The sequence below is a fragment of the Alternaria burnsii genome, assembly GCF_013036055.1.
Source record: "Alternaria burnsii strain CBS107.38 chromosome Unknown 749, whole genome shotgun sequence".
NCBI classification, from domain to species: Eukaryota; Fungi; Ascomycota; class Dothideomycetes; order Pleosporales; family Pleosporaceae; genus Alternaria; species Alternaria burnsii.
This window is the reverse complement of record NW_024066132.1, coordinates 133,484-160,703: the sequence shown is the minus strand read 5'-3', so window position 1 is coordinate 160,703 and position 27,220 is coordinate 133,484. Positions and strand designations below refer to the sequence as shown.

The 27,220-nt window shown below is 50.1% G+C and overlaps 7 protein-coding genes across 7 annotated transcripts; 3 read left to right on the top strand and 4 right to left on the bottom strand.

Moving 5' to 3' along the window:
* Positions 1-454: 454 nt before the first annotated feature.
* On the bottom strand, positions 455-3,151 carry GT037_010942 (uncharacterized protein; the record flags this gene model as incomplete). Its single annotated transcript, XM_038935989.1, has 1 exon — positions 455-3,151. The coding sequence occupies one exon, from the start codon at positions 3,149-3,151 to the stop codon at positions 455-457; it is 2,697 nt and encodes an 898-aa protein (XP_038781360.1).
* Positions 3,152-4,965: 1,814 nt separating this feature from the next.
* On the top strand, positions 4,966-6,816 carry GT037_010941 (general substrate transporter; the record flags this gene model as incomplete). The annotated part of the gene is made up of 3 exons (XM_038935988.1): positions 4,966-5,107; positions 5,164-5,412; positions 5,468-6,816. The coding sequence occupies 3 exons, from the start codon at positions 4,966-4,968 to the stop codon at positions 6,814-6,816; spliced, it is 1,740 nt and encodes a 579-aa protein (XP_038781359.1).
* Positions 6,817-8,169: 1,353 nt separating this feature from the next.
* GT037_010940 (glycoside hydrolase family 18 protein) lies at positions 8,170-15,813 on the bottom strand (the record flags this gene model as incomplete). The annotated part of the gene is made up of 15 exons (XM_038935987.1): positions 8,170-9,041; positions 9,092-9,192; positions 9,569-10,852; positions 11,471-11,508; positions 11,557-11,733; positions 11,786-13,157; positions 13,211-13,239; positions 13,290-13,600; positions 13,651-14,213; positions 14,263-14,673; positions 14,726-14,918; positions 14,972-14,996; positions 15,050-15,407; positions 15,462-15,564; positions 15,807-15,813. Coding segments are annotated over 15 exons (5,844 nt in total), but the record flags the coding sequence as incomplete, so codon positions are not given.
* A 1,436-nt stretch (positions 15,814-17,249) lies between these two features.
* On the top strand, positions 17,250-18,555 carry GT037_010939 (uncharacterized protein; the record flags this gene model as incomplete). Its single annotated transcript, XM_038935986.1, has 3 exons — positions 17,250-17,504; positions 17,562-17,837; positions 17,887-18,555. 3 exons carry the CDS (start codon positions 17,250-17,252, stop codon positions 18,553-18,555), a joined length of 1,200 nt encoding a protein of 399 aa, XP_038781357.1.
* A 556-nt stretch (positions 18,556-19,111) lies between these two features.
* Positions 19,112-20,242, bottom strand: GT037_010938 (uncharacterized protein; the record flags this gene model as incomplete). The annotated part of the gene is made up of 2 exons (XM_038935985.1): positions 19,112-19,993; positions 20,042-20,242. 2 exons carry the CDS (start codon positions 20,240-20,242, stop codon positions 19,112-19,114), a joined length of 1,083 nt encoding a protein of 360 aa, XP_038781356.1.
* A 1,230-nt stretch (positions 20,243-21,472) lies between these two features.
* GT037_010937 (uncharacterized protein) lies at positions 21,473-23,774 on the top strand (the record flags this gene model as incomplete). Its single annotated transcript, XM_038935984.1, has 8 exons — positions 21,473-21,840; positions 21,893-21,969; positions 22,018-22,189; positions 22,233-22,646; positions 22,716-23,152; positions 23,207-23,296; positions 23,349-23,438; positions 23,494-23,774. 8 exons carry the CDS (start codon positions 21,473-21,475, stop codon positions 23,772-23,774), a joined length of 1,929 nt encoding a protein of 642 aa, XP_038781355.1.
* A 1,427-nt stretch (positions 23,775-25,201) lies between these two features.
* GT037_010936 (uncharacterized protein) lies at positions 25,202-26,664 on the bottom strand (the record flags this gene model as incomplete). The annotated part of the gene is made up of 5 exons (XM_038935983.1): positions 25,202-25,784; positions 25,839-25,975; positions 26,026-26,262; positions 26,316-26,383; positions 26,436-26,664. 5 exons carry the CDS (start codon positions 26,662-26,664, stop codon positions 25,202-25,204), a joined length of 1,254 nt encoding a protein of 417 aa, XP_038781354.1.
* Positions 26,665-27,220: the final 556 nt, after the last annotated feature.

Below are 27,220 nucleotides of genomic sequence, written 5' to 3'. Positions count from 1 at the left end.
AGAGTTTCAATTTCGGGCAATAAATGGATTGGACATGCCAGAGCATGGAGATGAAGGTGCTGGGATTCATATCAACATGGTTGGACATTTTAGTCCACCACTCTTTTTGTATACATATTTTTACGAGAGTTGCAGCCGTGCTGTGCTTCTCTGTACATATTCCTGGATGACAGTGAAATTGTTTCCAGAAACCGTGCGCACTTGACTTAAAAATCGCCGTAAGGTCTGTTATTGTCACATCATCTCGGCTAGTGTAAACACATAGCCATCTTCTTTCCGGTCTCTTGGTCGTCGCCGGTCGTGGGTCGTACTGGCATTCGATTGTCCCACTCTAAGGAAACTAACATGGGCAGTGGTCTACTATCTGAGGCGCAGAAGGAGCAAGAATTTTCAGAAAATTCTATGATGTAGATGCTACGCTTAAGCTCCAAGAAATTGAGCTAGCCCTTCCATGCTAGATGATATGTATTTTTTGTCGATTCATCATCTTATTTTGAATGGCCTTCAGAATAAGCCGCTGTTGTAGTATTCCACGTAGCCGTGCTACCATGTCCATTGTCGACACGTATATCCATAAAATGTTGAAGTTTTGCTCGAGCGTGAATTTCGGGTCGATCGTGAGCCTCGATAATAGCGACCGAGCCCTCCATACGATGAAAGCTTGGGTGATCTGGTATAGCTGCTCTGTTTGATCGGCGGTCTGTGATGGAACTATCTCCCTATCGGATAGAAGCAGAGGAATTGGATGTCTTGGGCTCTTTCCTATGGTCACAAGCATGGAGAGTCGATTTACATCATATTTGAGGTCGAACAGTGCTGTTTGGAGAGGCACACACTGTTTACACGAGTCCTGGTGACCTTTCACTACATTCCGCAAATATGTACACATCTCTTGCGGGGATGGAGTTTCAGACTTTCTGGTTACTAGAACTTCTTCAACACGATCAGCAAGGTCTGCATCTCCCAATGATGAGATATAATGATCACCGGGGCAGAAGGAATCAGACCATCGTCTGCTGAGTAAAGCGGACTTTTTGGGGACCGGATCTTCATCGAGAAAGGCCAAAACGTCCTCACATATCTCCATCATGACCGGTAGAACTGATTGCTTGTGTAATTCTCCATAAAGCATGCCGAATGACAATCTAGAGGCTTGGCAGAGCGCTGATGCCAACGGGAAATGCTTCGACCAGTCGTTTCGGATGCGGGTGTGAGCGTAGGCAGAGCCAGCGCACACTCCATAGAAGAATGAATTCATCAACCAATCGTCGACGATGTGAAACTCGAGTTCCACGAGATACGAGTGGAAATTGATTATGTCGTTAAGATTTGGTGAAATTTGTCGATTCAGAGGTGCTGACAGTATACAAAACAAGTCATGAAGACTGTAAACTCTATCCGAGTGCTTCTTCAAGACGACAGCTACTTCGAAATTGGGAAGATAATATGTGTGGAGATCATGTTCACCAAAGCTTTCTTGGTCCAGGCCGAACGCTCGTGAACTGGCGACCTGCAAACCGTGCAGTAGCTTTCCATGTGCATCCGTAAGTTCTATTTTACCCATCGATGTCGAGAAGATATGACCGGCATCAAGCGCCAGCACACCACTCCGCGGTAAGAGCTTGAAAGGCTCGACTGGCACTGGTGCCGAGAAAGGGTATGTGTGCCATTCCCAATGAGATTTACGTTCATTACGTTTAATCAGGGATGAATCGAATGACCGGGACCAATGCAATCCCGAAGGTCTGCGCAGAAGCGTAGTGTCGAACTGAAACGTTGACGATGTCGATAGTGTGCGTTCCCAGCTCGCAACTGTAGGTAGTTGCGGTGCCCAATCTGGAACCCAAGAAGGCAGGAGTGGCGTGGCCTTGGGAAGTAGAGCAAGCTTGAGTAATTCCGAACGCCTTGATCGGGATCGATCTTCACTACCTGTGAGCCAGTACAGTGCCAAACCTGTGTATAGTTGCTGTACGCTGATGTTGTAGTCTATGGGTAGTCGTTCCGCTTCTTCCTCAGCGACCAGCCCCATCAAGCCATAGATTCGATCGCGCGAATCCCCGCAGTGGCAATCTTTGGTAGCTAAAAGCACTTCGTATAGACTTTCGTGTATCTTGATAGAATTAAAGTGCTGGACCCAGTGCATAGGTTGCTGAGCTCGCGTTGTACTAAAGAGAGTATTGACACTCGATAGAAGGTCCTCCGAATGCATTGTATGGTTGCCATGAGTCACACTAGCTGCTTTGCTAAGCATGACCTCTTGAATCACCCAGATTCGCGAGAAATAAGGCGTTTGCAGGATTTCTCTAGGGTCAATAGTGTAACTTTGAGAAAAATCTTTGGAGACTTGATCGTTCTTCTGTGGCAGTACGATAACGCTTTCTGCCCCATTGTCGCTGTCACCCAAATATATGAGGACCCTGGCTGCAGAGGTATATATGTCCTTCATGAGCGAGACTTGGTGTCCACGCTCTTTCAAGTCAAACTGGTTGATACAAATGGCATCGACCCAAACAAGTCGGTCTATGGCAGTTCTGAAACGTCGAAGCGCCGCCAAACAATTCTTCGTGACCGGCAACACATCGTACTGTGGGCCAATAAAAATGGTCTCGCACAGAGAAGAATTGCCCTGTGAGTCTGCCCAAGTATATGAAAACGCCTCGAAAATAGGTCGGCAGGGATCGTGAAGTCGATGATTCTCTAAAGTGCCGCAGACGGGGTCGCTGGTGTCTTCGCTACCATGAAGGCGTAGGAGACGAATGGAGTTCGCATTCGGAAGACGCGAATAGATGCCCTGGAACAGGGAATTTGGTTCGCTTGGATTTAGTGGCTGCTGCTGCGGGGATTGCTGGTCGGATTTCAGCTCCCTTTGCGATGGTCGTGTAGAACTGGTACCAGTCCATTCATCAATGTTCGCCAGTATATGAGCTAATGTATCTGAGTCCCCATGACCTCCAGCTTGACCTTGAGAAAACAAGCTTGGAGGCCATGTGCATATCAGCTCTGACCGCGGTGTGTCTGGCGGGGGTGCAGGTGGGGAAATCGGATGGACAGGCGCTAGCTTAGGCGCCTTGCGCTCACATTTGCGGCACCCTGGCTGTCCATCTTCCCACTCCAGATCCAGCGTTGCGCATGTCGCGTCATGCCACGCCATGAAAGTAGATTTAATGGTTCCGACGGCGTAGGTGCGAGTCGTTCAGGATGAATACTGTCAAGGCAGCCAAGGAAGGCTGAAGGATCGCGGTCGTGAAGGCTACCCCGCCGTCCTCGCGGTCATTGGCCAGCCTTGCTGCATTGCGTTGTCTCGGCGTGCAGACAAGCAAAGAACTAAAATCTATACTGATGATAAGTAGATAAGCAGACTCGCCTTTCATCAAGAATAAATTGCGGTACCCTCACAATCGCAAGCCATTTCTTGCAACACGACTGATCAAACTACTTCTCCATGGAACTGCAGAGGCATTGGACATTCCAAAGGCTGCAGCTGAAGAGGTTATGCATCATGCGATGCTCGAGTGAGATGATGTGGGGAGAGATGGCACAAACGTTTGGAGAAAGTTGGGTACGCGGGACCATTTGTGGGACCGAAGATAGGTGCATGTGGAGTCATGCGTTGGGCTGGAAAAACGTCGGGACAGCAGCTGTCGGAGTAGGCGAGAAAGCTTTGTCATGTACTTGCTCGCGAGGAGCCGAGACGCAGAAGATTTTCTCATTGCGACTCGAGGACATGGGGCAGAATTCTTTTCCACGTCAAGCTCCTCGGGCTGAGCCACTAGCGCGTTCTAGAGCCAATCAGACCTGTGGGCCGGATCGGACCAAAGCCTGGGGAGCCCTCCGCGTGATTTGCGCCGACTCACGTGAAGAAACAGCCTCGGCATGCGCTTCGTCGTCGAGGTGGCGGTCATCACGACTACCACGGTTTACCTCTCGTATAGAAGGGACTGGCCTTGAGTTTCCCATAGTCGGATGACCTGCAGCCGCACCTGGGACGGTGTGCAAGGGCATCCCGGCTAGAGGTTTCGACTGTCGGGACAGGAAGGGGAGGCTGGTTGGTGGTGCTGGGGTAATTGCATTGACTCGCGGAGTCACACGCGCTTAATTAGGAGCTCCGACGGGCAGCGAAGTATCGTCTCGTATTGGCCGTAAGGCGTCCATGACCAACGACTTCAGCATCAGCAGTTCATGGTCATGACGGCCACTGTTGCATTAGCTCACCGCCACCAGGTCTTGATCTGGGGAAGGAACAAGAGGCGGTTGAAAGTATAGCACAGGCCATTCACTCGGCGCATCGTCAGCGCAGCATTGCAGTGAGCTCGAATAGACGCAGGCGGCGTTGGCGGCGTGAGCCGAGCATAGGGCGCCGCAGACCTGGTATTGGGGGCTAGCGTAGTTAAGGCTCTGCTTGCTCCAGGCGCACGTTAGCCAACTCCATGGGCAACAATAGACTCCATGGGCCACGATGGTGGGGTCTAGTGAAGTGGGAACCCTTGGTCGGGGAACCCTCACGTGCGGCTCTGAAAACCTGGAAGCGTTCTAGACTGTAAATTGCGCGGTCAGTGCGCTGGTTGCCAAGGACAAATCACAGCCGGTTCAAATGCCGGTCCGACACTTGTCAAATTGCTAGGCTAGTCGGGCCTGGAGAAAGAGCTGGAGAGGGCAAAACGCGGGCGACCATACCCCAGATGGCCAGTGGCGCACACCTTTCACTGGCCTGCCGGGCTAACGCACCCAATAACAGAGAAGCACAGACGCCGACTAGCTGAGACGCAATGTTACCTAGCCATTTCTGCGGTACGCTTGTTGCGCAGAACAGCTAGATCTCAAATCTCCAGCATTGTTATTAACCCTCAACTCACCCCGTTCAGATTCACCTCTTCGTCCAAGGCCGCTTGCGAGTTCTACCTGCACAGCTTCAGATAGAGCGCATCGTCAACTTCCCCTGCCTACACCTTCGCTCCATCACTCAACATGAGCACCCACGACATGGCCGATGAGGCCGCCAACCCCAAGGGCATCCAAGCTACCACTGATGTCACCATGACTGAGTGCCCCGTTACATGGAAGGCCTACCTCCTCTGTGCCTTCGCTTCTTTCGGTGGTATCTTCTTCGGTAAGATGATGATCGACAACCTTTGCGATTTCGGCCACTGACCACGTATCCCACAGGTTATGATTCAGGATACATCAACGGTGTACTCAACTCCCCTCTTTTCATCGAGGAGGTCGAGGGACCCATATGCCCCCAGGGTCTTGATACCCCCGATGGCGCTTGCGCTATCAGCTCCAGCAACACCTCGCTCATTGTGTCGATCCTTTCCGCTGGTACCTTCTTTGGTGCTCTCATTGCTGGTGATCTCTCCGACATGATTGGTCGCAAGTGGACGATCGTTTTGGGATGTCTCATCTACATCATCGGTATGAAGTCCCCGCATGTACTACCATGTTGATCAGCCGCTAACTCCCGCTTTAGGTGTTGTCCTGCAAATGGCTGCAAACGGACGTGACCTCCTTGTCGCTGGTCGTGCCATCGCCGGTGTTGGTGTCGGTTTCGAGTCTGCTATTGTCATTCTCTACATGTCCGAGATTTGCCCCAAGAAGGTTCGTGGTGCGCTCGTTTCCGGTTACCAATTCTGCATCACCATCGGTCTCCTTCTCGCTGCCTGCGTCAACTACGCCGTTCAGGACCGCGGTGACACTGGCGAGTACCGCATTCCCATCGGTATCCAATTCGCCTGGGGTCTTATCTTGGGTGGTGGTATCGCCTGCCTTCCCGACTCCCCTCGTTACTTTGTCAAGCGCGGCCGTCCCGATGAGGCCAAGAAGTCCCTGATGAAGATCCGTGGTGTACACCCAACCAGCCCCGATGCCGCCCACCTCAGGTCTCTGGTCGAATTCGAACTTGCCGAGATCATTGCCAACGAGGAGTACGAGCGTGAGCTTATCCCTGCTGGTGGCTGGCTCGCTGGATGGACCAACTGCTTCAAGGGTTCTCTCTTCCAGTCCAACTCCAACCTCCGCAAGACCATTCTCGGTACCTCTCTCCAGATGATGCAACAGTGGACTGGTGTCAACTTTATCTTCTACTACTCCACACCTTTCTTGCAGTCGACCGGTGCCATCAGCAACACCTTCTTGATCTCGCTCGTCTTCACCCTGGTCAACGTCTGCTCCACCCCTCTATCTTTCTACGGAATGGAGAAGTTCGGTCGCCGAACACTCCTCCTCTTCGGTGCCCTCGGTATGTTGATCTGCCAGTTCTTGGTTGCCATCATCGGTGTTACTCAGGGCTTCAACAACTCCTCTACCCTCCCCGATGGTACCACTCGCGCCAACAACATCTCCGCTGTCAACGCTCAGATTGCCTTCATTGCCATCTTCATCTTCTTCTTCGCCACTACCTGGGGTCCTGGTGCCTGGGTCCTCATCGGTGAGGTGTTCCCTCTTCCCATCCGTTCGCGTGGTGTTGCCCTCTCCACTGCCTCCAACTGGCTCTGGAACACCATCATTGCCGTCATCACCCCCTACATGGTTGGTACCGACGAGGGCAACCTGAGGTCCTCTGTCTTCTTCATCTGGGGAGGTCTCTGCACCATCGCTTTCGTCTACACCTACTTCTTGGTTCCTGAGACCAAGGGTCTGTCTCTCGAGCAGGTCGACCAAATGATGGCTGAGACTACTCCTCGTACCTCCGCCAAGTGGCGCCCAACCCACACCTTCGTCGAGAGCTCTCTCCAGAAGGGTGGCACTGCCATGATCGAGAGGAACGGTTCCGTTGTCATCGACACCGAGAAGAACAACCGCACTGCCTCCGTTCACTAGATGGAGTAATGGATAGTGTTTTATTCATGTTGTAATGACACGAATGACTCACTTGTACGAAGTAATGTTTGGGTTCTGCGAAACGTAAAGTAAAGCATAACACGAAGGAAAGGAAGGACTATATACCTCTGCGATACCTCAGTAGTTTATTCTATAGCATAAACTACATCTTTAATCTTGCACATCGATCTCCAGATTCTAATCGTGATTGTTCATATTTGCAAGTTGGTTTTGTTACTTTTTACACCGCAAGTCTAATCTTGGTCGATGACGCATGCTCAAACCCCACTCCTACTTCCTCAATTCTCCTGTCAACTCGACCTCACTACCCCTCTCTGTCTCTCTCTTCCTCATCCCCTTGTATTTTTTACCATCTACCCTAGCAAGCACGAACAGTGTTTATTACTTCCGACGGAGTCAAAGATAGCTAAACACCATGGATGTCAAGCCACATAGGTGACAGAATTAATCGAAATTGTGAACGATTTGGATAGAACTAATCACAGTGGATAATATGAGTTCAGTAGTCTGGAAGGGCGACGAGATAGAATGTTGCATGTAGGGCGCCATTGTACTCCAGGCTTCCAGGTAGCAGTGCCAAGTAGAAGGCGCTGACAGTTTTCTGCATCACGCGGTAGAAGCGAGCAAGTGGAAACGGGCAGCTGCGAACAACAGGCCTGAGCGGGTCCGACCAAAGCTTATATATGTATTTAGCCTAGCGTCTTCAGCTAGTCTCGGAGGTCCCTCGTTGGGTCTGTGTGTGCTTCAGCCCTTCCCTTTTTGCGTCCGTCCGCACATCATCAGTGCCGTGCGTGTCGACTTGTCATCGCCTCCACGCGAGGTTTGCGACACCATCATCGAATTTGTCCTAAATGCGCGTCGAGCGACCAACCTGCACCCTTCCAGACAACGAAGCGCGTCACAATTTTCCCAACAACTGGTTTTCGATGCGGTATTCCAGCTGCCGCCTTCGGTAAAGAAAACAAGGCTGTGGCTCCACGTACCAGAAAAAAGAAGAAGAAGAAGAAGAGGAAAACAAAGAAACATCTCAAGGTGTCTACGTAGAACTTTCCCTTGTGGTAAATTGAAGAACAGGTCTCATACATGAATGAGCTGAGTCCTGGGCTGATTTGAGACGACATACTGGATACTCAACGTCTGGTCTTGAGATTGCTCGGTATTCGATCCACGAACTATATGCTTTCAGCACGGTACGGAAAGTATGACGTAAATAGTTCACAGTCACGGGTCTCATCGTCCATAGGAATGACGAAGCTGAGTTGATGAGATGTCGGAAAGGAGTATATTCTCAGTAAGTGGAGAGAGTACTGCTAAACCACCCAGCCGCACTTATCAGACCTTGAGCAACACATTCTCGGTCCATTCCCACAACTTCTCTGCTAGAGCTTGATTTTTAGCTTCTGCTGTCAATCTTTCCGTCGAATCTACACCCACTGGCGTGTAGTATGCTCCATTCTTCAATGCTCCCTTCTCCGCTCCGGCTGCGCTCCAAAGCTGGTTCAGAACACCCTGGTGCGGCTCAAGCCACTTTTCGCCCGAAAGCCGGGACGTTACATTCACGAAGAACTTGCTCAAGCCAGCCATCTCGGTATTCATGGGTGTCTTGACGAGACCCGGGTGGATCACCACGGATGTCAGCTCTGGGTGCCGACGTGCGAGCTCCCTCGTGAAAAGGATAGTCGCGAGTTTAGACTGGCCATAACGGATCCACCCCCCTAGTACCAACCTGGACATTGTGCTTCCAGAGTCGAGCTCCTCAAAGGAAATGCCACCTTTGATGGCGCGATGGAATTCGTAACCCGCAGAGGTGGTGCTGATGATGCGCACATCTGAGTCGGGATCTTTGGCTGTCTTGAGTAGAACGGGTAACAACTGTTTGGTGAGCATCGCGTGGCCGAGGTAGTTCGTCGCAAACTGGATCTCGTAGCCATCGATGCTCAGGGCGGCTGGCTTGGCTATAATTCCAGCGTTATTCATTAGTATGTCGAGGCGATCGTGTTTGAACCCTTCCGCTATGCTTTCCTTGACAGCGCGAAGAGATGAGAGATCCATCTTGATGAAGCTCAACGATGCTGTTGGGTATTTAACTTTGATGTCGGAGATTAATGTGTTGGCTGCGATGATGTTCCGGCCTGTGAAATAGATGTGCAAAGGGTTGTGCGCCGCGAATGCTCGAACACTTTCTTCTCCTAAACCCGCGGTGCCTAAGATGATCGTTAGGGCGCTGTCAACATTGAGGGACCGATATACAAACCTCCGGTTATCACGATAACCTTGCCCGAGAGGTCACCAACATCCTTTTCGAGGTCGAAATCTTTGAAGCCTTGCATATCGACGTAAGGCCCGGAAGGTGGGCTAATGCTGATATCTCTTTTTCCGCAGGCGAACGATCATTTTATATGTACATATCCTCATCATTAGGAATTGCAACGGACGAAAAAGTGAGAGGACTTCGGTATTACTCCTCGGGTTGTGGTTCGAAATGCGCCTCCACCGGGAGGACATATGGCCGCACTGTGCAAAACACAGGGATGATTGACGAAAGTGCAAAAACACTATGCAATATCGCATGAACTTGAGACCACACGGAGCTCGACAACATTATCTCAAACTAGGAATGTGTCTCAACGATAACATCCTTTAACCAAATGGATCGAAAGTGCTCGGATCGTAATCCTTCCCCTCTTGCCACATCTCCACTACAACCTTTTCCTTCCATATGCCATCTGACCTTCTCTTCTCCCATTTTCGGGAGACGGTATAGTGCCATATCTTTGTACTTCCACCCGCTGCGACGAAGGCCACTTCGATTTGTTGAATCGCGCTTTCCCGACCAAAGTCATGCCATAAGCGCAGCATTAATCCATGGGCAACCTTCTCTTTGATCTGAGGTGAACCCACTGACCATGAATTCGGGTATGAAATCAGCTGGTCTGAGTCTACCTCTAGATAACATGTGAGGTGAAGCTGTTCGAGATGGCGAAATGAAGCTAGCGCTGAGTGAACAGATCGATGAGTCGCGGCGCTCGGCGGTGTCCATGGCGAGAATGACAGAGCCGAGGGTTTCAGCGACGAAACACCATGCTTCTGCGAGCTAGAAATGGTGAAGAGCTTCTTCAAACGTGCGACGGCCGATGTCTTGCCTGTAGCCTGATCGTCCGGCCATACGCTCGACCTCTTCGTTCCCTCCTTTATCTGCACTTTCATTGGCAATCGTAATATCTTTATGCCTCGGGCTGTCTCCGCTAGATTGTAAAAGTGCTCGGGTTCCCACGCTACGCTCCTCCAATACTTTGCTTCCAAACTACGCAGACTTTGTCCATGCTTGGCTAGAAGTTTAGGCCGCACCATTTGCATGTGGTCGTCGTTATGACAATACGTCTTCACATTTCTCAGTGCATCGATTGAATTGAGAAAATGCTCAAGAACTTTCATGTCCTTGTTCGAGTTCCAACAGGCCCTCGCAGCGCCCGTGTAACCTTCCCAGAAGCCGAAGTTGAAAGTCTTGAGCTGTGAGACACGTCCTGTCAATGTTTGTAGAAGGGCTGTAGGGGTACCGTGACCGAAATCTAGGGTATGTAGCCGACCCCAATCCATGCAACGTGACCACATCTGACAGCTCTCTGCAGTTGGAAAGTAGTTCTGATGCTCTGGATCTAAGGTCAACTCCTCGAGTGCCGGGAACATATCACCGTCCTGAAACGGAAGATTGAGTGGGCTTTCTTGATAGTCGTCATTCCTTCTCCCGGAAAGGGCGCCAACTTGCAAACGCAGAGTCTTCAGGTTGCGGGCTTGGAGTAGGCACTGTTTCAGCTCGGACATCTCCGATGGGCAAACGGCTTCTGGTCGGCATGCAAGAGCAGTAAAGTCCAGGTTGTCCAGATGTGAAGACGAAAGAATAGCCTTGTCCATTGCATGAGGTCCACGATCGTTGTTGATGTAGGTAAGTCGCATGTTAGGGCGATCTACCAACAGTGCCTGTAATGAAGGTGGGAAGGGGTACGAAGTCTCCCATCTGTGATGTGTCAGCTTTCTAGAACCGTGGTGCGATCGCGTAGGATTTACGATATTCTCTGTAGCTGCACCAAATGACTCCAGCAGTCTACCAGTAACGTTACGAGCTTTTCGCAAATCACAGGATCATATCGGACGGGTCTGACTCGAATGCATCTTATTTTTTCGCCGGTCGCCTGACCTGGCATTCGCGTTCCCTGTAGGATTGTTGTTTCAACGTCGTTCACACCTCCAAGCGAGATCTCGCGAAATAAAAACTCCTCAGAAGAACTTCTGCTTACGCGGCACACAACGCGAAGCGCGTGAAATGCCGCAAAATCGTCGTGAAAGAGTTGAGCAAAGATACCGGAAAGAACACTTTGCGGTAGGGCGACGAATTGAGAAGACATTGTCAACGATGCGCGCACGTTTCGCACAGGTAGAGATAATTGCTATTATGGCTGAAAGTAGCCTGTCTGTGTTCGAGACGGCGGACTGTATATGTGTGAAAGTGCAGCCTAGGTGGATATTACCCTGGTTCTACACAGCCCGGAAGCCACCCGTTCGGATAAAATAGATTACACGACTTAGCGCCCACCAACTAGCGCCGCCCCTTGCCAGGGTTCGCTGTTCCAACTACGCAGACCCATCGCTGCAGTATCGAGGGATGACAGCATACTGTTCATCGCGTCAGTAGGTTTCTGCTGAAGGTTGCATATGACTCACTTCGTCGCTCCAAAGGGAATAATGTTTGCTCCACTTGGTTTTGAAGACTGTTGGCGCTTCTATGTTTCCAAAGAGCTCTGCACCAGCATCCATACCGTAGCAGTAGATGAAGGGCTGATTGCTGCCAACTTTCGTATCCGCATACAACTGCGCATACGAATCGACACCCAGATCGAGCTATTCATATGTCAGACGCTTTCAGTGTTGTCACTCTCACGCTTATGCTTACCGCAGCATTAGATATTGCAGAGCTATCAAACACAATGCCGAATGTCACTTTTGGAATGATGTGTGCAGTGACCTTGCCTGAGGCGTCCAGGTCCCAAGTAAACGGGTCATGGCCACCGGATCCAGAAACATCTTTCTTCGTGGTCTCCTCGTCGGGTTTGTCGTCCTCACCATCGGGGATGGGATATCGCATCGAGTAATCCCACCCAGGCATCTCCATCTCATACGTTGCATTGATCTTCAGTTGTGCTTCTCCAGCAAGTGAACCAATGATGCGGAAATCGGGCCCGATGGTCACAAAACCAGGAACGCGGAAGGTTGCGCCAAAATTGTGGGCTCCAAACAGCTCAACATCACCAGTGTGGAAGGACACCTTGCCAAAGGCTTCGAACTTGAGTTGCGCTGTAACCTGACCCTCCGTGCGGAACCAAGCGGAAGACTCCTCGAAACTTTCAAGGTTTCCAAGCTTGCCGATAACGGTGACTCCACCTGCCGTTTGGACGTCAAGATCCATCTCAACCCAGCTTTTGAAGTATAGATCATCCGCCCACTCTGCACAATCTGTCAGGGTCTCCTCGAAGATCTTGATGTTGAATTGCTCATGCACCCGGTGCCTGACACCCTCATACTTGATGTCGACGTCTCTTTGTTTGTCCCACCATTCTTTCCAGCTGCCTGACCACCATCTCTTGTGCAACTCAGTGTAGTGCAGCTCGCGCTTTTCCTTGCGCCAAGTGTGTTCCAGCCAAGCCTTCTTGTTGCCACCGAACATTGTCTCAATCTCCAGGTCTCGTTTGCGCTTGTGCTTTCCAGGAGGTGCTTCGATAATGCTATCCCAATAGCCAGGGTTGTCACTATAGTCGATGCGTACCAAAACATTAGACTGATCAGCGCGCTTTTCGAACGTCGTGAAGTCGTAGTCGAATGTGAAGTCGTATACAGCGGCATCGCTAAGCCCCCGCTTCTCCAGTCTGTGTCGAATGTGGGCATGCGCGGTCGACGACTCCATTTTCCTCGCGACAGCATATTTGCCAGGGCCGCAGTCGCTAGGCATCTCGACGACAGTGTGCTCCAGGCCACCTGTGAAAATGATGTCGCAATTACTGTTTTCAGACGAGTCCGTACATACCGCCTTCACAGTTTGGCGATTCTCGCCGACGGAGTTGTCGCAGTCGAAAAGTTCCCAATGTGAGCCATCGCGTTTGTTGACTGTCGTGATTTCGTCTTCGGGGCCGGACATGATGTAAAAGCCAAAGGCATGATCATCAGGATCGTTGCTATTTCCTGGTGTGATTTGGCCACCCATTGTCTGATCAACTTTGATGGTAATCTTCTCGGTGTTCGAGTCGGGTCCAGGGGTAGGGAACAGGTTTCTGTGATTTATCAGAGATGCACGCACATAAGATTTGGAGGATGAGTGACTTACTTCAAAGGCACGGGCAGATTGATGGTTTCCTGGCACAGTTAGCAAGCCGCAAGTCAGCACGAGCATCGGGAGAGGTTACCTTGCCCATGCCTCTAGTATCGCAACAAAAGGCGAGGTCTGCATTGTACCACGACCAGACGCCCATCTGTTGAGGTATCGTGTACTTGCACTCGTGTGTACCATCTCCTTTGCCATCGCCATTTGGTCCGCCGTGCTGATCCTGGTCGATTTTGCTAGTGGTTGAACTGCAAAACTCCGAGTTCGAACAGATCGGGACATTGCCGCCCTCGTTCCAGTAACACGAAGATGTGTCGATGCCTTTGTCGCAGCAATAGGAGACGCCCTTGTTGCCTTGGCATGTTCCACGTTTGGTGGTCACGAAGTTGCGATCTACGGGGTCTTTTAGCTCAACTTAAGAATGACGTCAACACGAAACTCACTTCCACAGACGCTTTTGAGACTGTTTGAGTTCTGCGGCCTCCCATCCTTCAAATTCAGACACTCATCTGTCCAACCACATACATCGTTGACACCACCAGTAGAACTCTCACAACAGTATTGTGCAAAGCCAAACCAGCAGGACAGGTGCTCATCGTCGATATAGGGCTCCGTACTTGATACAACAGGTATCTCGCCGTCGTGACAAGCGCCTGAGCACCAGAACCCCTCGATACCTTGTTGACCTCCAGACCATCTGCATTTCTTTGGATCCGGAGTTGACTTCAGAGGGCAGCACAAAGTCTGCCTCTGAGCTTTGCCGTCACGCATGCCGCAGTATTGCTGAGCGCCAGCTGACTGATAGCCAGCACCACACGATGTGGTACCACAGGACGACCATGCGCATTCCGTTCCTGTCGCAGAGCCGAAATCACCTTCATCAATAGCGCTTGAATCGTATCCGTTTTGCTCAGCAAAGACATCGAGTTTTCCGCCTAAGAGGGCTTTCAGTGCCGTGTGGTCCGTGTCGTCAAGGTCTATAGACCAAACAAATAGACCAAGCAGACTAATCTCAAATCAGTGGGCATTGGCTTGGGAGTGACAAGAATACTCACCCTTGTTCTTTCGCGAAATCGACCTTGTCCTGGAGCGTTTCTTCGTCGTCGTAAGACACCCACTGATTATTGGAGCCCCAAGCCAGATACTTCACTCCAGCCTCCTTATCGTAAATCTTTTCGAGGTTGAAGCGCTTGATATATGACTCAATCTCGGCGAAGGAAAGTATACCGCTTTCACCGGTGCATTGCCCAGCCACGCCAGGTGCTGAGTGCTTGCAACCAGGCTTGTTGCAATTCGCGTCCTCGAGGGTGTACGACCGACCATAGAACCCTATACCCAGATTTATGCGATCTGCAGGTACACCCATACGCCAGAACAAGTCAAGAGATTCCTTGATCTCTGTCTTGTTGGTATGTGCATAGACGTACGGACCGATGTAAGTGCCGGGCGCATCCCAGCTGCCATGTCTAATCCACATGTTAGGTCCATGCTGCTCGCAAAGTAAAATGTCACACTCACAGATCGTAAGACATAAGATTGATCCAAGAAACGTATTTCCAAAGCAGGTCGATCTTGAACCATCGCAAATACCAATAAGAAGAGGGTGCGGTGAACGAGATACCATAATCATCTCCGGCGAGCTCAAATACCGTGTTGAGTGCTTCGAGAAGAAGAACAAAGTTACCCGGATCATCCGGTTTACCCCCGCGATCTGAAGAGTCGACTTAGTCAATCGTATTGAGGGGACGGTCATATGCAACATACCTGGTGCACCCGGATACTCCCAGTCCTTTTGATCGTGTTAGAAACTCTGCCCAGGATATGCCACCAAAGGTGACTTACCAGGTCGACTCCATCAAATCCCCATGTCTTCATGAACTTGTGCAGATTCGCGGCAAATTTGTACCGATTGGCGCCCGTGCGTGCAAGATCTCCCCAAACAGCCTGCGTATCGGTATTGTTATCGCTATATGTCCAACCACCCAACGAGATCCAGATCTTGAGACCTGGCGCCTTTTGTTTCAGGTTTGTGATCTGAGAGAAGACATCGTCCGAGGTACGTGGCATGGGTACAATTTCAAATGTTTCCGGCTCGATATATGCAAACGCAAGGTTGAGATGGGTCAGCGAGCCAACTGGGACATCATCGATCGTTCGTTTGGAGCAACTTCTTGTCGTCAAACTCCACCCTGCCCAGTAGCTGGTACAAGTTAGCGCAAGACATCATCTTCGGAGATAGTACGCACCCAATGACCAATTTGCGTATATCTCCGCGATTGGGCTCGCTGGATCCAGGTTGTTCGCCTGGAGAAAGGTGACAAAGTCAGCCATCATGGCGCATGCGTAGATGCGGGAGCCTCACAATTGCTTTGGCATGTATCATCGCAGTAGTCTGCTTTGACGCCACAGTACCCTGATCCGCTGCAGCAGACTTTCAAAGGGCACGTTGTTCCAGGTACAGCTGCACCTGCGCCGCACTCCGATTTATGGTCACAGTTGGAAATGCAGACATCCTTTCCGCAGAAGTCGCTTCCTGACCCACACTGTGCATGTAAGATATTGATCTGAATATAACGAATTTGAGATCATGGAGACTCACCCAACCCCTAGAATCTATCAGTTATGAAGTTTTTGTGGGAACAGGAGACGTACGTCTTTCCATTGCAACATTCACCTCCAGCACATGGCTCGCCTTCTGCACACCTTCCCTTCTCTGCTCTTTGCCAAAGCTCTGTTCTGGTGTTCGGTGTGATCGGAGGCGGTAGTACTTGCGCCCTTCCGATGCGAGCAGGGTTAAGCAAGGCATTTCCCCCATCAGGTCGTGTTGCTTGAATTGCACATTCCGCCAATAAAACAGTGCAAAGAAATATCGATAGACAAAGCAGCTTCAAAGATGCATACATGGCTTGTAAACTCGAGATCGAATTCGCCAACTCTTGCTACAAGGGAAAGATCAGAGTGGAGGAACTAATGAGCGTGATCCGTCAAAGTATTGCAGAAACAATGATCTGTCGTGCGCACGAAGCATACTCCTTCTCCAGCCATTTGCGTATCCAAGCAAAACCCCTGGCAAGATGTCGCCCGACACGGTAATACTAGAGCAGTCGAAGAACGCCTGGATGCATCACTACCCCTGTCGCGAGTTTGCGCTGAACACTAGAGAGGTTTTGCGAAAGTTCAAGGCGTTGGTATGATTTTCCGGATAAATCCACGGACCCGACTGCGCCGCACCAGATATTACAAGGCGGCCCGCACTATCCTCATCCTGCCAAGGATCGAAAAGCAAGATCGTGCTCCCGTCTCCCGAAGTTGTGAAGATGCTCCGTACACCCCACACACTCCCTGACACGGTCAGCACTAGCCTTTGCTAAATTGAACTACATGAGACTTGTCAAGCCAAGAAAAGACAAGATTGACGGGACAAGATCCCGCTTGCACGTCTGATCTCAGGCCTCCAGCATCTCTTCGCATGTGTTGGATTTTTGTAGGTCATTGATAACAAATCGAGTCTCTTCTCCGCCTCGACCGCAATAACCGACATGGCTCGGTTGTATCCTTTCTAAGCACCTGCATGCTCTAGGTTCAATACGCATGCATGAAATTGGTGAACGCCTTGCACTCAACGTGAAATCTTGCGAAAGTTTATCCTAGCGTAGGATTGAGGATACCCTAGTGCATGTCAGCTCGATATTAGTGGCAATCGCTCAGCTTGTCGCTGGAAATCGCACGGAAGTGATAACTTTCCATGTCGGTTTGATACAGGGTCCACGGACGCACTGATATCACGGTCAGGCGTTCGTTTCCCGAGACTCCGAGAAAAGGAGATATTGGAAAAAGGTAATCAAGCTGAGTCTTAGCCGGCCTAGACTGTCAAGAACGCTACACGAGTACTGAACGGCTGACGATTGCGCCCGCTCCCCTATGGTCTTGTCAATCCTGTTCGTGTACACCATCTTGCGCGACCGGAGCTTGTCTCAACTTTTTATTCATCATCACTAGACTCGATTGTACTCGAGCAACTGGTGCCTGGAGCTCGTGTATCATGGCCCGCCTCACACTATGGTTGCTTCTATGCGCCTTCGTCTGGTCTGCACGACAGGAAGATATGCCGCAGCTTGACTCAAAATCGCTGAATCTTCACCCCTTTCGTTACAACATGATAGTTAACACTACGGCCGACGATCCCGAGCTTGATAGATATCTTTGGAAGGGTATCAAGAACGAAGATGTAGTGCCAACGAGAACAGGAGGAAAGGTCATTACGTATAGCTTGCAATCGAAGTTGGGAAAACGAGCGGTAGGATTGCCTTGGATGGAACAGTGGTCACTCTCTGCTGACATTTCCCATCCTTAGCCTACATTCTACGGGCCGCTCATCAAGACTCCATGCCTTTTCTGCGGAAAAAAAGCCAGATCAGTTTCCAATGTCAACCTCGGTCAATTTACCCCAGAATCGATGATCCAAAGGATGAAATGGGGGGCTACATTTGGACAATGCTTATTCTATGGGCAACGCGCGAAGAAGTTCAAAGACAATCCAGATTACAGAGGCTCATCTTTATCGCGCTGGACCACTGATTGGGGTTGTGTTCAGCCCGTTATCAGGCAGGAATTTTTTCGTACTATTTGGGTCAGTAGCCAAAAACTTCAGACAACCTTTGCTAATGTATTTCTTACAGCAATTATGGCCAAATGAACAAGGCACCGAGCGTGACAGCTGCGAGACAGGGAATAATTACTACTGCTTGGACTATTCGAATCCCAGGTGCTGCTGGCTCAACGGACTCCTTGGTGAAAAGACGCAATGGAAGGACAACGGTATGAAGTACTTCAAGGCCATGTCCCGAGCTATGGCTAAAACGTGCTCTGGCGAAGTATTCGTCATGCTGGACAACAAGAAGATGCTTCTGAAACAATACGCCCATGCTAGCGACACTCCCTCCATCTGGCTGTACGACGAACTTCCTGAACTCAAGAACCTTTACAATCAAGGCGTAGTCACAAAGCTTACAGTGATACGCGTAGGGGACTTGAAGCGATTTGATCGAACAGGTTATGCATTCAGGAACGAGCCAGAACCTAGCGATGCTAGCGAAGGCGACGCCGGCGCGCCGCCTTCGGACGAGAACTCACGTCGAGTTCGCTCGCTTCCAGGAGACTACGAAAGCGAAGAGGAGATCACTGCGATGGCAATAACAATTGCAGAGGCTCTGAAGAGGAAGGAAGCAGAGCTCATACTGACTGGGGGAATGGAAAAGGCTAAATCCGAGATGTACAATCTGCAGAAGCGTGGGGTATGCACAAGTGCAGCGGACCAAGAAACTCCGGGTATGGACTGGTTCGGATGAGTACCTTGACGACTGATGTTTGCGTATCGCAAAATCTCCCAGGATGTCCATCCTTGCCCAGCTGCTGTTTTCTTAACATGGCGATACTCTCATCGTCCTGAACTTCGTCTTGTGCTATCAGTTCAATGGAAGAATGTACCTTGAATCTTTATACCTTGAGATCTGTCACGATCATCTTCGTATGCGATCAAGCGTGGTTTGACCCGTCGGCTGATGAAGCAACACTTGAACAACCTGACGACAGATTCAACCATGATTTAAGGCTAATCACTCAGCGATAGGTGTCGAAAGCTGCAATAGTCGTTATAGAGTATGTCTACCCATATATTACGTCGCAAACTCCTAATGTTTCGCGAACAGCATAAATTCCGATATTTGGTAGCCAAGCAGCGAAACCTCAAGCAACAGATAAAGTATAGCGGAGCTTCAGGTGCCATGAGACTCAAAAAAGACACTATATTGATTACAAAAGCATGATCTCACAAAGGAAAGTACACATCCAAATTCCCAGGTCGCGATAATTACCCGTCAGAGGTGCGGGCAGATCATTTCCCCACTAGATACCAATACAAACGTAGTATTGTGCCCACAATCCGGAACAATCCGTCTTCACGGCGGGGTTCCACTTGTAAAAGTCATCCAGAGCAATTTTGTTGTTGTTAGCAATGTCCCAGCAACCGTCTCCGGCTACGACCTTGTAGAACTTCTTGCAGCCCGTAATCATGCCTGGCTGTACCGGAGTCGGTGTGTTGGAAGCTGGCTTCGTTGTGGTTGGGACAGTAGAGGTCTTGAATGTTGAGGAGACCGGTGCAGTGAATCCGATTGTGTGGATGCAGACATTGTACCCGGACCATAGCTTCGAGCAGTCGGTCCCAACGTAGGGATTCCACTGATAGAAAGAGTCAAGAGGGATTTTCGCTGCTGCAGCGATATCATAGCATCCATCCCCAGCCTTGACGAGGTAGAAGCCGTTGCAGTTTGGAACCATGCTTGGCTGCACGGGCGTCGGCGTTGCGACTCCGTTGCCAGTAGACGTTATGACAGTGCTTGACGGCTTCACCGTCGTGGACGGAGCGGGAGTGAAGGTGGGCTTCGGCGTGGGTGTGCTGCCAATCAAGCCAACGCAAACATAGGTCTTGGTCCAGAGGCTTGTGCACTCAGTGCCGACTGTCGGGTTCCAAGAGTAAAACTCATCCAGAGAGATGGAGTAGGTGGACGCTAGATCATAGCAACCATCACCACTCACAACAAGATGGAACTTGTTACAGTTGGTGGTCATGCCAGGCTGGATCGGAGACGGAGTTGCAACGCCATTAGTCGGCGAAGGAGCCACCGTCGATGATGGAGTAGGCTTCGGCGGCGGTGGTACTCCCCAGTTCTGTTCGATGCAGTAGGAGTTCCCAACGACGAGCTTACATTCCGTGCCGATTGACGGATTCTATGACCGTTAGAGACTTTGCTAGATCTATGTCTACTATCAACTTACGTATGTCTTCAATTGATCTTCGCTGATATAGTTGTCCGTCGCGAGAGATGAGCAAGTATCGCTGGGTATCGTGACTACCCAGCCGCTGCAGTCTGATACAGTATCTGCCGCCGCTGTCGTTGGTGGGTCCACGAGATAGGCGTTGGCCAAACCCAAGGCGCCGAGAACGAGAACGGCTCCAAAGCTTGTAGATCTCATCATGGCAAGAAGTTTTCTTGAAAGGAATGTGATTTGCAATGAGCGATAAGTGGAAACGAATGATTTTTGTGATCGTCATTGAGAGGCACTGTATACGTCTTTTAACCCCTCGTGAAGAGGATCATGATAGATCCATTACTCTTCTCAACCGTGATTATCGTTGCCACCGGTACACAATTTCGCTTGAAGTACGGTCAGCAGATATGGTCCTGACCGAGTGAAGTCTAGAGAGTTGGCCTTACATCCAACTAATGCAGAGTGCGTCGTGGTCGTCACCGCGGTTTGAGCGGACGTTGGCGATCATCAACAGCTGTAGATGATATTGGTTATTTTTGGCCATGGCGTGTGTTCTATTTGCTGATATCCTGCCGGATACCAGCATACGTGGTGTGGACTGTAATCATGTGGTACTTGCAGCAGCGCAAAAACCCGGGATGGCACTGCTGCAGGAACGGAATGCCGGTACGTGGGAACTTGCGATGCAGGAGACGGCTGTTGTAAACAATACCAAAACCACTCTACTACTTGACGGCTTAGGAAGAAAGTACCAAACCTGCCATAGGTGCACTCAATTTTCCGTCCACAATAATCTTCGGGGTCTCCGGGTAAATCCTTCGAGATGTTGGCGAGGTACGGCCCGGGATAAGAGCGGCTAAGAGTACCTAAGCTTTTACCCAGTCATATTTGACCTCGATATTAAAGTGATGTTGGGGAATAAGGCGTCCTGCCCTATGTAGATCGGTTCCCACCCATGAACCACTGTGCTGTGTACCTGCATGACGGCTACGGAGAAGGCCAGGATGCGCGCAACCAAACCAGGTTCGCGGCATAATATTGATACAAGCTTACGCCAAGGTAACGACAAGCACACCTTCTTTTTCATCGCGAGATTAAGGGGTCACACCAACGAGCGTTCGGCACGGCGCGTCCAGCCGTCCGCAAGCCTGGAAGGACATATTCTTAGCGTTTCTCTATGCACAACGAGACGTGCCCCCACCTTGGCATGTGAACAATGGTTATTGACCCGGTCGGATAGAAGCAAATATCTGTGTGACCAGCTAGTCGCAAGGTGTTCTGAAGGTCCTGCGTTGCTCCAGAATTGCGATTGGAAGCTTGCTATTTTCAGGGTCTCTACGAGGCCCTCGATTATACGTTCTACCGACCTCTTGCATGAGGATTCACAATCATTGAAACTGTCCAAACTTTTCCATCGAGGACATAACGCTCATCACCATGCGGCTTCCTCGCTCGAGCGAGATTTTGTTATCACTGCTTTATTCCAACTCTGTTCTTGCCCAAGTTCAACTGTACAACTTCACTACCGCATCCACAAACTTCTCTTCAACATGTGTCGCCGTCTTGAACCAAGTGCAAAACTGTGATCCGTCACTTGAGTGGGCGGGTCGCGGAAGGTACGAAGCGGATGACATACTGCAAGCCTTGTGCACGGCGGCTTGCACGGCATCACTATCAACATGGTTGAAAAGAGCACTAGGTGCATGCACAACGCGATACGTTGACACTCAAGGCAATGCTATGCTTCCCGGTATCTGGGTCGAGTCCATACTCGAGAATTACAGTTTACTATGCCAGAAAAACGGGTAACATGAGAATATACAAAGTAACAGCGACATTGCGGGCTGACAACTGCAGTGACAAGTTTTGCAACGCCGTTGTTCGAGATGCAGCTGGTGTGAATCCTGAGAATCAATCGCAGACCAAATCGGCAGGTATGTAGTTCAGCAAAGCACGTTGAGCGGAGCTCACGATGACTACAGTTTCAACTATTACATGCGATGATTGCTTTTTGAAACAGATGCAAACACGCCTGCAGATGCCGCTTCTGTCAAACTCCGACATGGCAAAGACATTCACGTCTTTGACGTCGGCTTGCAAGAAGACTAGCCTTGTTGTCACACCGATTGCTGCCTCGACCGCATGGGTTACATCGTAAGTAATTGCCGAACCACCCGACCAAGCTAACATCGAGCAGCACAACAGGTTCAGGCGCGACGCCAACGCCAACCGGATGTACGGGTACAATGTATACGATTCGCAGTGGAGACACGTGTCAATCGGTCGCTGCTGCCCGCGGCATAAGTGTAGCTGGTCTTCTCACCGCCAACGGTCTTCAGGGCTTTTGCGCGAATTTTCCGACTTCGGGGGCACTTTGCATACCCACTAGTGAAAGATGCAAGACATACACGGTGAAGACCGGCGATACATGTGCCAAGATTGCTGATGTAAATAAGAAAGCATGGGTTCAGATCGTCTCTTGGAATTCGGTGCTTGGTGAGGATTGTGGAAACTTGGGGAGCTACATCGGGTATCCGATATGTGTATCTACTCCTGGTGGAGACTGGATCAATCCGAGTCCAGTACCCAGTACCTCGGAGGCGACAACACCGTAAGTCATTCAGAAAAACTGCATTCGCCTTCCCAAGAGTGATAAAGACGTGACGCTGACAAAATGTAGTCTTTCAAGTATGCCAGGAACTGCTGTCAGTCTACTCCCTCGTCCTACCAACACAGGCTTCATCAATGGTAGCGATGAATGGCACTACCAATACGGGAACGGAACTCGCCTTGACTGTATCACCTACGTCAATGGTTCTGACTTTGGTTCAAGCGCTTCATGCGCAGATGTCGCCAAAGATGCTGGCGTCAATTCCACGGATATCGCCGAATGGAATCAGTTAGAAGATCCATGCACGTTGGATGGTAAACTTACGTACTGCGTACAGCGAGTGAAACAAGATTTCACATCGGATGTGACTGAATACTGCAACCTTGAGGATACAGCTACGTATGGGATGACGTGTCAGCAGTTCGTTGCCTTATGGGCGATCGATTCAATGAGATTGAACGATTGGAACCCGGGAGTTGGGCCTGATTGCGAGAATTGGATGCCAGGTGAGTCACCAGTATATTGTATCTGCGAAACCATGTGATATTAATACCGTAAAGGACGCACCTACTGCGTAATGGCGCGCCATTTTCGCCAACCAGGTATTCTTGCAGCTTGTAGCAAGTTTGTCACAGCAAATGAGACTGGCCGTACGTGTATCATATCCCGCTATACCATTTACTCAAGTGCTCATGCTATTAGGGCTCTCCGATCCATGCGGTCTCATCGAACAGCCCAACGGCATTGCTCATGCACGCTTCGTCGCTTGGAACCCTGCGGTGATGAACAACTGTACGTTGATAACATACCACGCACTGACGGGATCGTCACTCTAACACTTTACCAGGTAGTGGTATCCGATATGGCTATGACTATTGCGTGAGTACGATTGGCTTCAAGCCAACGTACACATCGTACGTGGCACCGTGGGGCGCCACAACGGTGCCTTCTGCGAATACGATGGGAATGGTGGCCAACATGCTCGATGAGACTATGACTCCTGGTAGTTCATCATCTGAGCATATCTCGGTCAGTGCGAGTGTCAGGTCAGCGTCGAACGAGGCTACATCTTCTGCGACTGTGCAGCCACACTTTCACAAGCATAAAAGGGTGCACGGGCACCTGTAATTAGGCTCTCAATCTTCTTGCAAGTGTCCGCCTATACATCGATCGGTTACATCGAAGCTGCACTGTTCCTTGTAGCTATTCATACTACAATCATGTTAGACCAAACAACCAAGGGTGCATGAGTAATCATTCAGGCTCTTTGTTCGGCGAAATATGAAACCATCATAATCAACACAAACGCCGAAACACATAACATATAATAAACGCGAAAGATCTTTCATTGAACTTCCTCCTCTTGCATGTATCATCATGTGCTTCCTTACTACCCGTCGCGAGTCACGACAGCATCCTAACAAAGCGGCTATTGAAATTGGATCATCAGCACTAACCAGGAGAATACGCAAACCAGAAGAACTTTCCAGTCCACCACAAGGGCTACAAGATTCAAAGTCTGATGGCGCGATACAGGTAAGCTTTCGGCAGTCTCCATCTACAATGCAGCTTGCTTCAGTCTCGCGTGATGGAAGATCTCGTAAGACCTTATTTGGTCCTTCCTCGATTGTGCCGCTAGGCGTTGCAATTGTGAGTCCTATAGAGATAGTAGGAAGAAAGATCGAGAGACGCATGACGAAGACTTGTAGTAGTGCTAAGTCTTGGGTGGTTGAGTCGTCTGCTTGAGGGTTGTTACAAATTTGTTAGAGCAAAGGAAACTCCTCTGATGCTGTATATATATGTATGTCCAGAACCGAGACGGTAGATCAACTTCAACATGACTATCAGGTCGGATTCTCCTGTGACTACGTAATTTCTGATCACTAGGTCTTAGAGTAAGACTGCTAGCTTTCGCTAAGACAATCGGTATATCGGGGCCTTTAGAATCGGAAACCAGGGTATGCTGAACAGGCTGGCTGCAAGTGATACGACCTCGGGACCCAGCCGGCGCTACTCTACGGGAATGTGCTTGATGCTTATGTGAGCACTAGTAGTCCCTTAACACACGAAGCATTGATTAAACAACACGTGGGGAAAGCATTCTTTTAGTCTAGTCTATGAAACACTTTTTTCTGCTGTTCTTGGCGCGCCCATCGCGTCTCCCTCCTGTCGTTGTTATCGTCCACTCCATCGCACCCTATGGACTGTCAACCGTCTTAAGTATGATGCGCGTATCCAAACCAGCTGTTCTTGAATCCACCTACCGCGCGTGAGACTCGATGCAATTTTCGCGAAAGCGCGCAGCTCCATCCGTTGGAGTCGTCTGCGGCGCTCCTGAGGCTGCAATGTGTCACATGCCAACCCGCAAAAGTTTCGAAACTGTCAAAGCCTCCCAAAAGCGTATGACGCAACAACACAGAATGCTTTCGTGGACGGAATGTGTTGATCCTTGAATTCATGAAAGCGGGATCGGTACTTGGCAGAACTTTTAGTTTGGATGCTAGATATGGAGATGATTATAGGGTGCTTTTCCCGCTCAATACGAGAAGGCTTGTCTACTTGCGGGGAACAGGACTCTGTTTTCTTTCATCCCATTCAAACTCTCTCGTCAGAGTGATTCCCCTTTCTCTTCTATCGTTTGGAGGCGACTCGCTTATCCGAACCTCGCTCGATGCCTTGCGTCCTGCATTAGGACACTCTCCATGCACATGGGTTGTTGTCAGACCTATCTCATCTTCATCTAACCGAGATTTACCCCATGGCTCATGATCTTTATTCGATCTCATCCATAACTTCCTGTCGATTCGAATCTCCGTTTGAGTAACTGTGGTGCCCTCCAACGTATTGTTGACCTTTATCTTCCGCGTGCGCTTTTTAGAGATCGTTTCGAGTGGATCTAGCGAGTGCGCAGGGGATTCAACGTGATGCGAGCCTTTGAGCGTGGATGGTAGTCTCCTAGAGAGCACATCCGTGACTTGCAGAAGCAGCGGGCGAAGGGTGGGCAGGCAACCGGAGATGATGCCGACCGAGGGTTCTACTGAAGACCAGATGAATACATCACTCTTAGCCCAGCTAATGTCTGTTGTCCTAACAAGGTGAACGATAGTGATGATGCGGTACAACGACGCAAAACAGACACTGGATAAGTCAGTGAGTCTTCATTGCATGAGCTCGCTGTGGTCCAGGACTTACAAACTGCCGAGTAAAAAGGTAAGAATTACTGCGACCTTTTGTGATCGTCCCATATTTAGCTTGAGCACGCTTTGTACAGGTATCGTAAGGATGCAAACATCTCCGAAAAGATTGATGATGCCGATACCAAGATAGAACTGGAGTCTTGTCAGTTGCGAACTGCGATTCTGCTTGGAGGAGAACCCACCTTTGCCTCGTTCACCAGTACCACGCCTTCTCCACCGTACCACTGATTCCAGTAGTAGTGCAGTGGTCGTGTATACAGTGGTAGAACGACGTGGTTAGTGATGAAATAACCGGCAGTGAGGACGACGCAGAACCAGCCAAGCCATGTCATTCCAAAAATTCGACGATATAAAGCCAGAATTGAGAATTTGATGACACACAAACTCCATGTGTAGATGTACACATACGCGAAAGTGATCTAGCAGCTGTCAGCACTGATATACTGTCGTGCTATAGGAAGCAACAACGCACTATCGTGATTTGTCGCATTTCATACGGTCCCAAAGACCATATGTGCTTTCCCAGACCGAAGAAGCCCCCTGATGTTGATGTCAGCAGATGTCGCAAATTTTCTAAGATCGAGTACTCTACCTGCGATGCAGCAAGCCAAATTGCCAGCATTCAAAGCCAGCCCAAGAAACATTAGATAGTCGTCCAGTCCCAGTACCTCACGTTTAAGACGCAGGCGAGTGAGGAGACGCAACGCGACGAAAACGAACGAAAGAACAAAAAGCACAATGCCGATAGCATTGTTGGAAGCGGTGCGTGACTCCGACAAGTCAATACCAGGCGGAGGGTTAGCAAAGTAGTCAAATGCCATGTTTCCAGGCTGGTTGCGTTGAGGTAGAACAGGCCGGAGTGACAAACGTCAAAACTGTGCAACGGGCTTCGAGCCTTCAACACTGATTTTCGAATCACACACTCAATACACCGAACGCATCAGTGCAGCACGATATCGAGCAGGGTACGGCACCGAGTCACAGAAAGCACTTGGCAGCGGATATTTCCCGAAGTCGGTACGATTGAGAAGCCAATCGGTATAGTTTCCTGTGGGACATGAGTGTTGCGCAGCCAGAGAAAAAGAGTCCTCACGAAAATCTGTAGCTAGCTCAGGCGGAGATACCGTTTGCATTGACTACATATATTCAGGGTTAAAACGCTCCGAAGGGACGTGTGGTGTGACGGGCCAGGTACTTGCTGCATATCATCCTATCACAAGTAACGACAGTGTGGGGTTCCTCGTATGGGCTTGCGGAAAGGATGAGGAAACCCCGGATCGGGCCTACCAAAGCCACTCGGGCCTTTTTAACTGCGCGGGAGATAACGACGTGCCGCAACCTTTTCCGGTAGTAGATCGTCTTAGTGGGCACCATAAC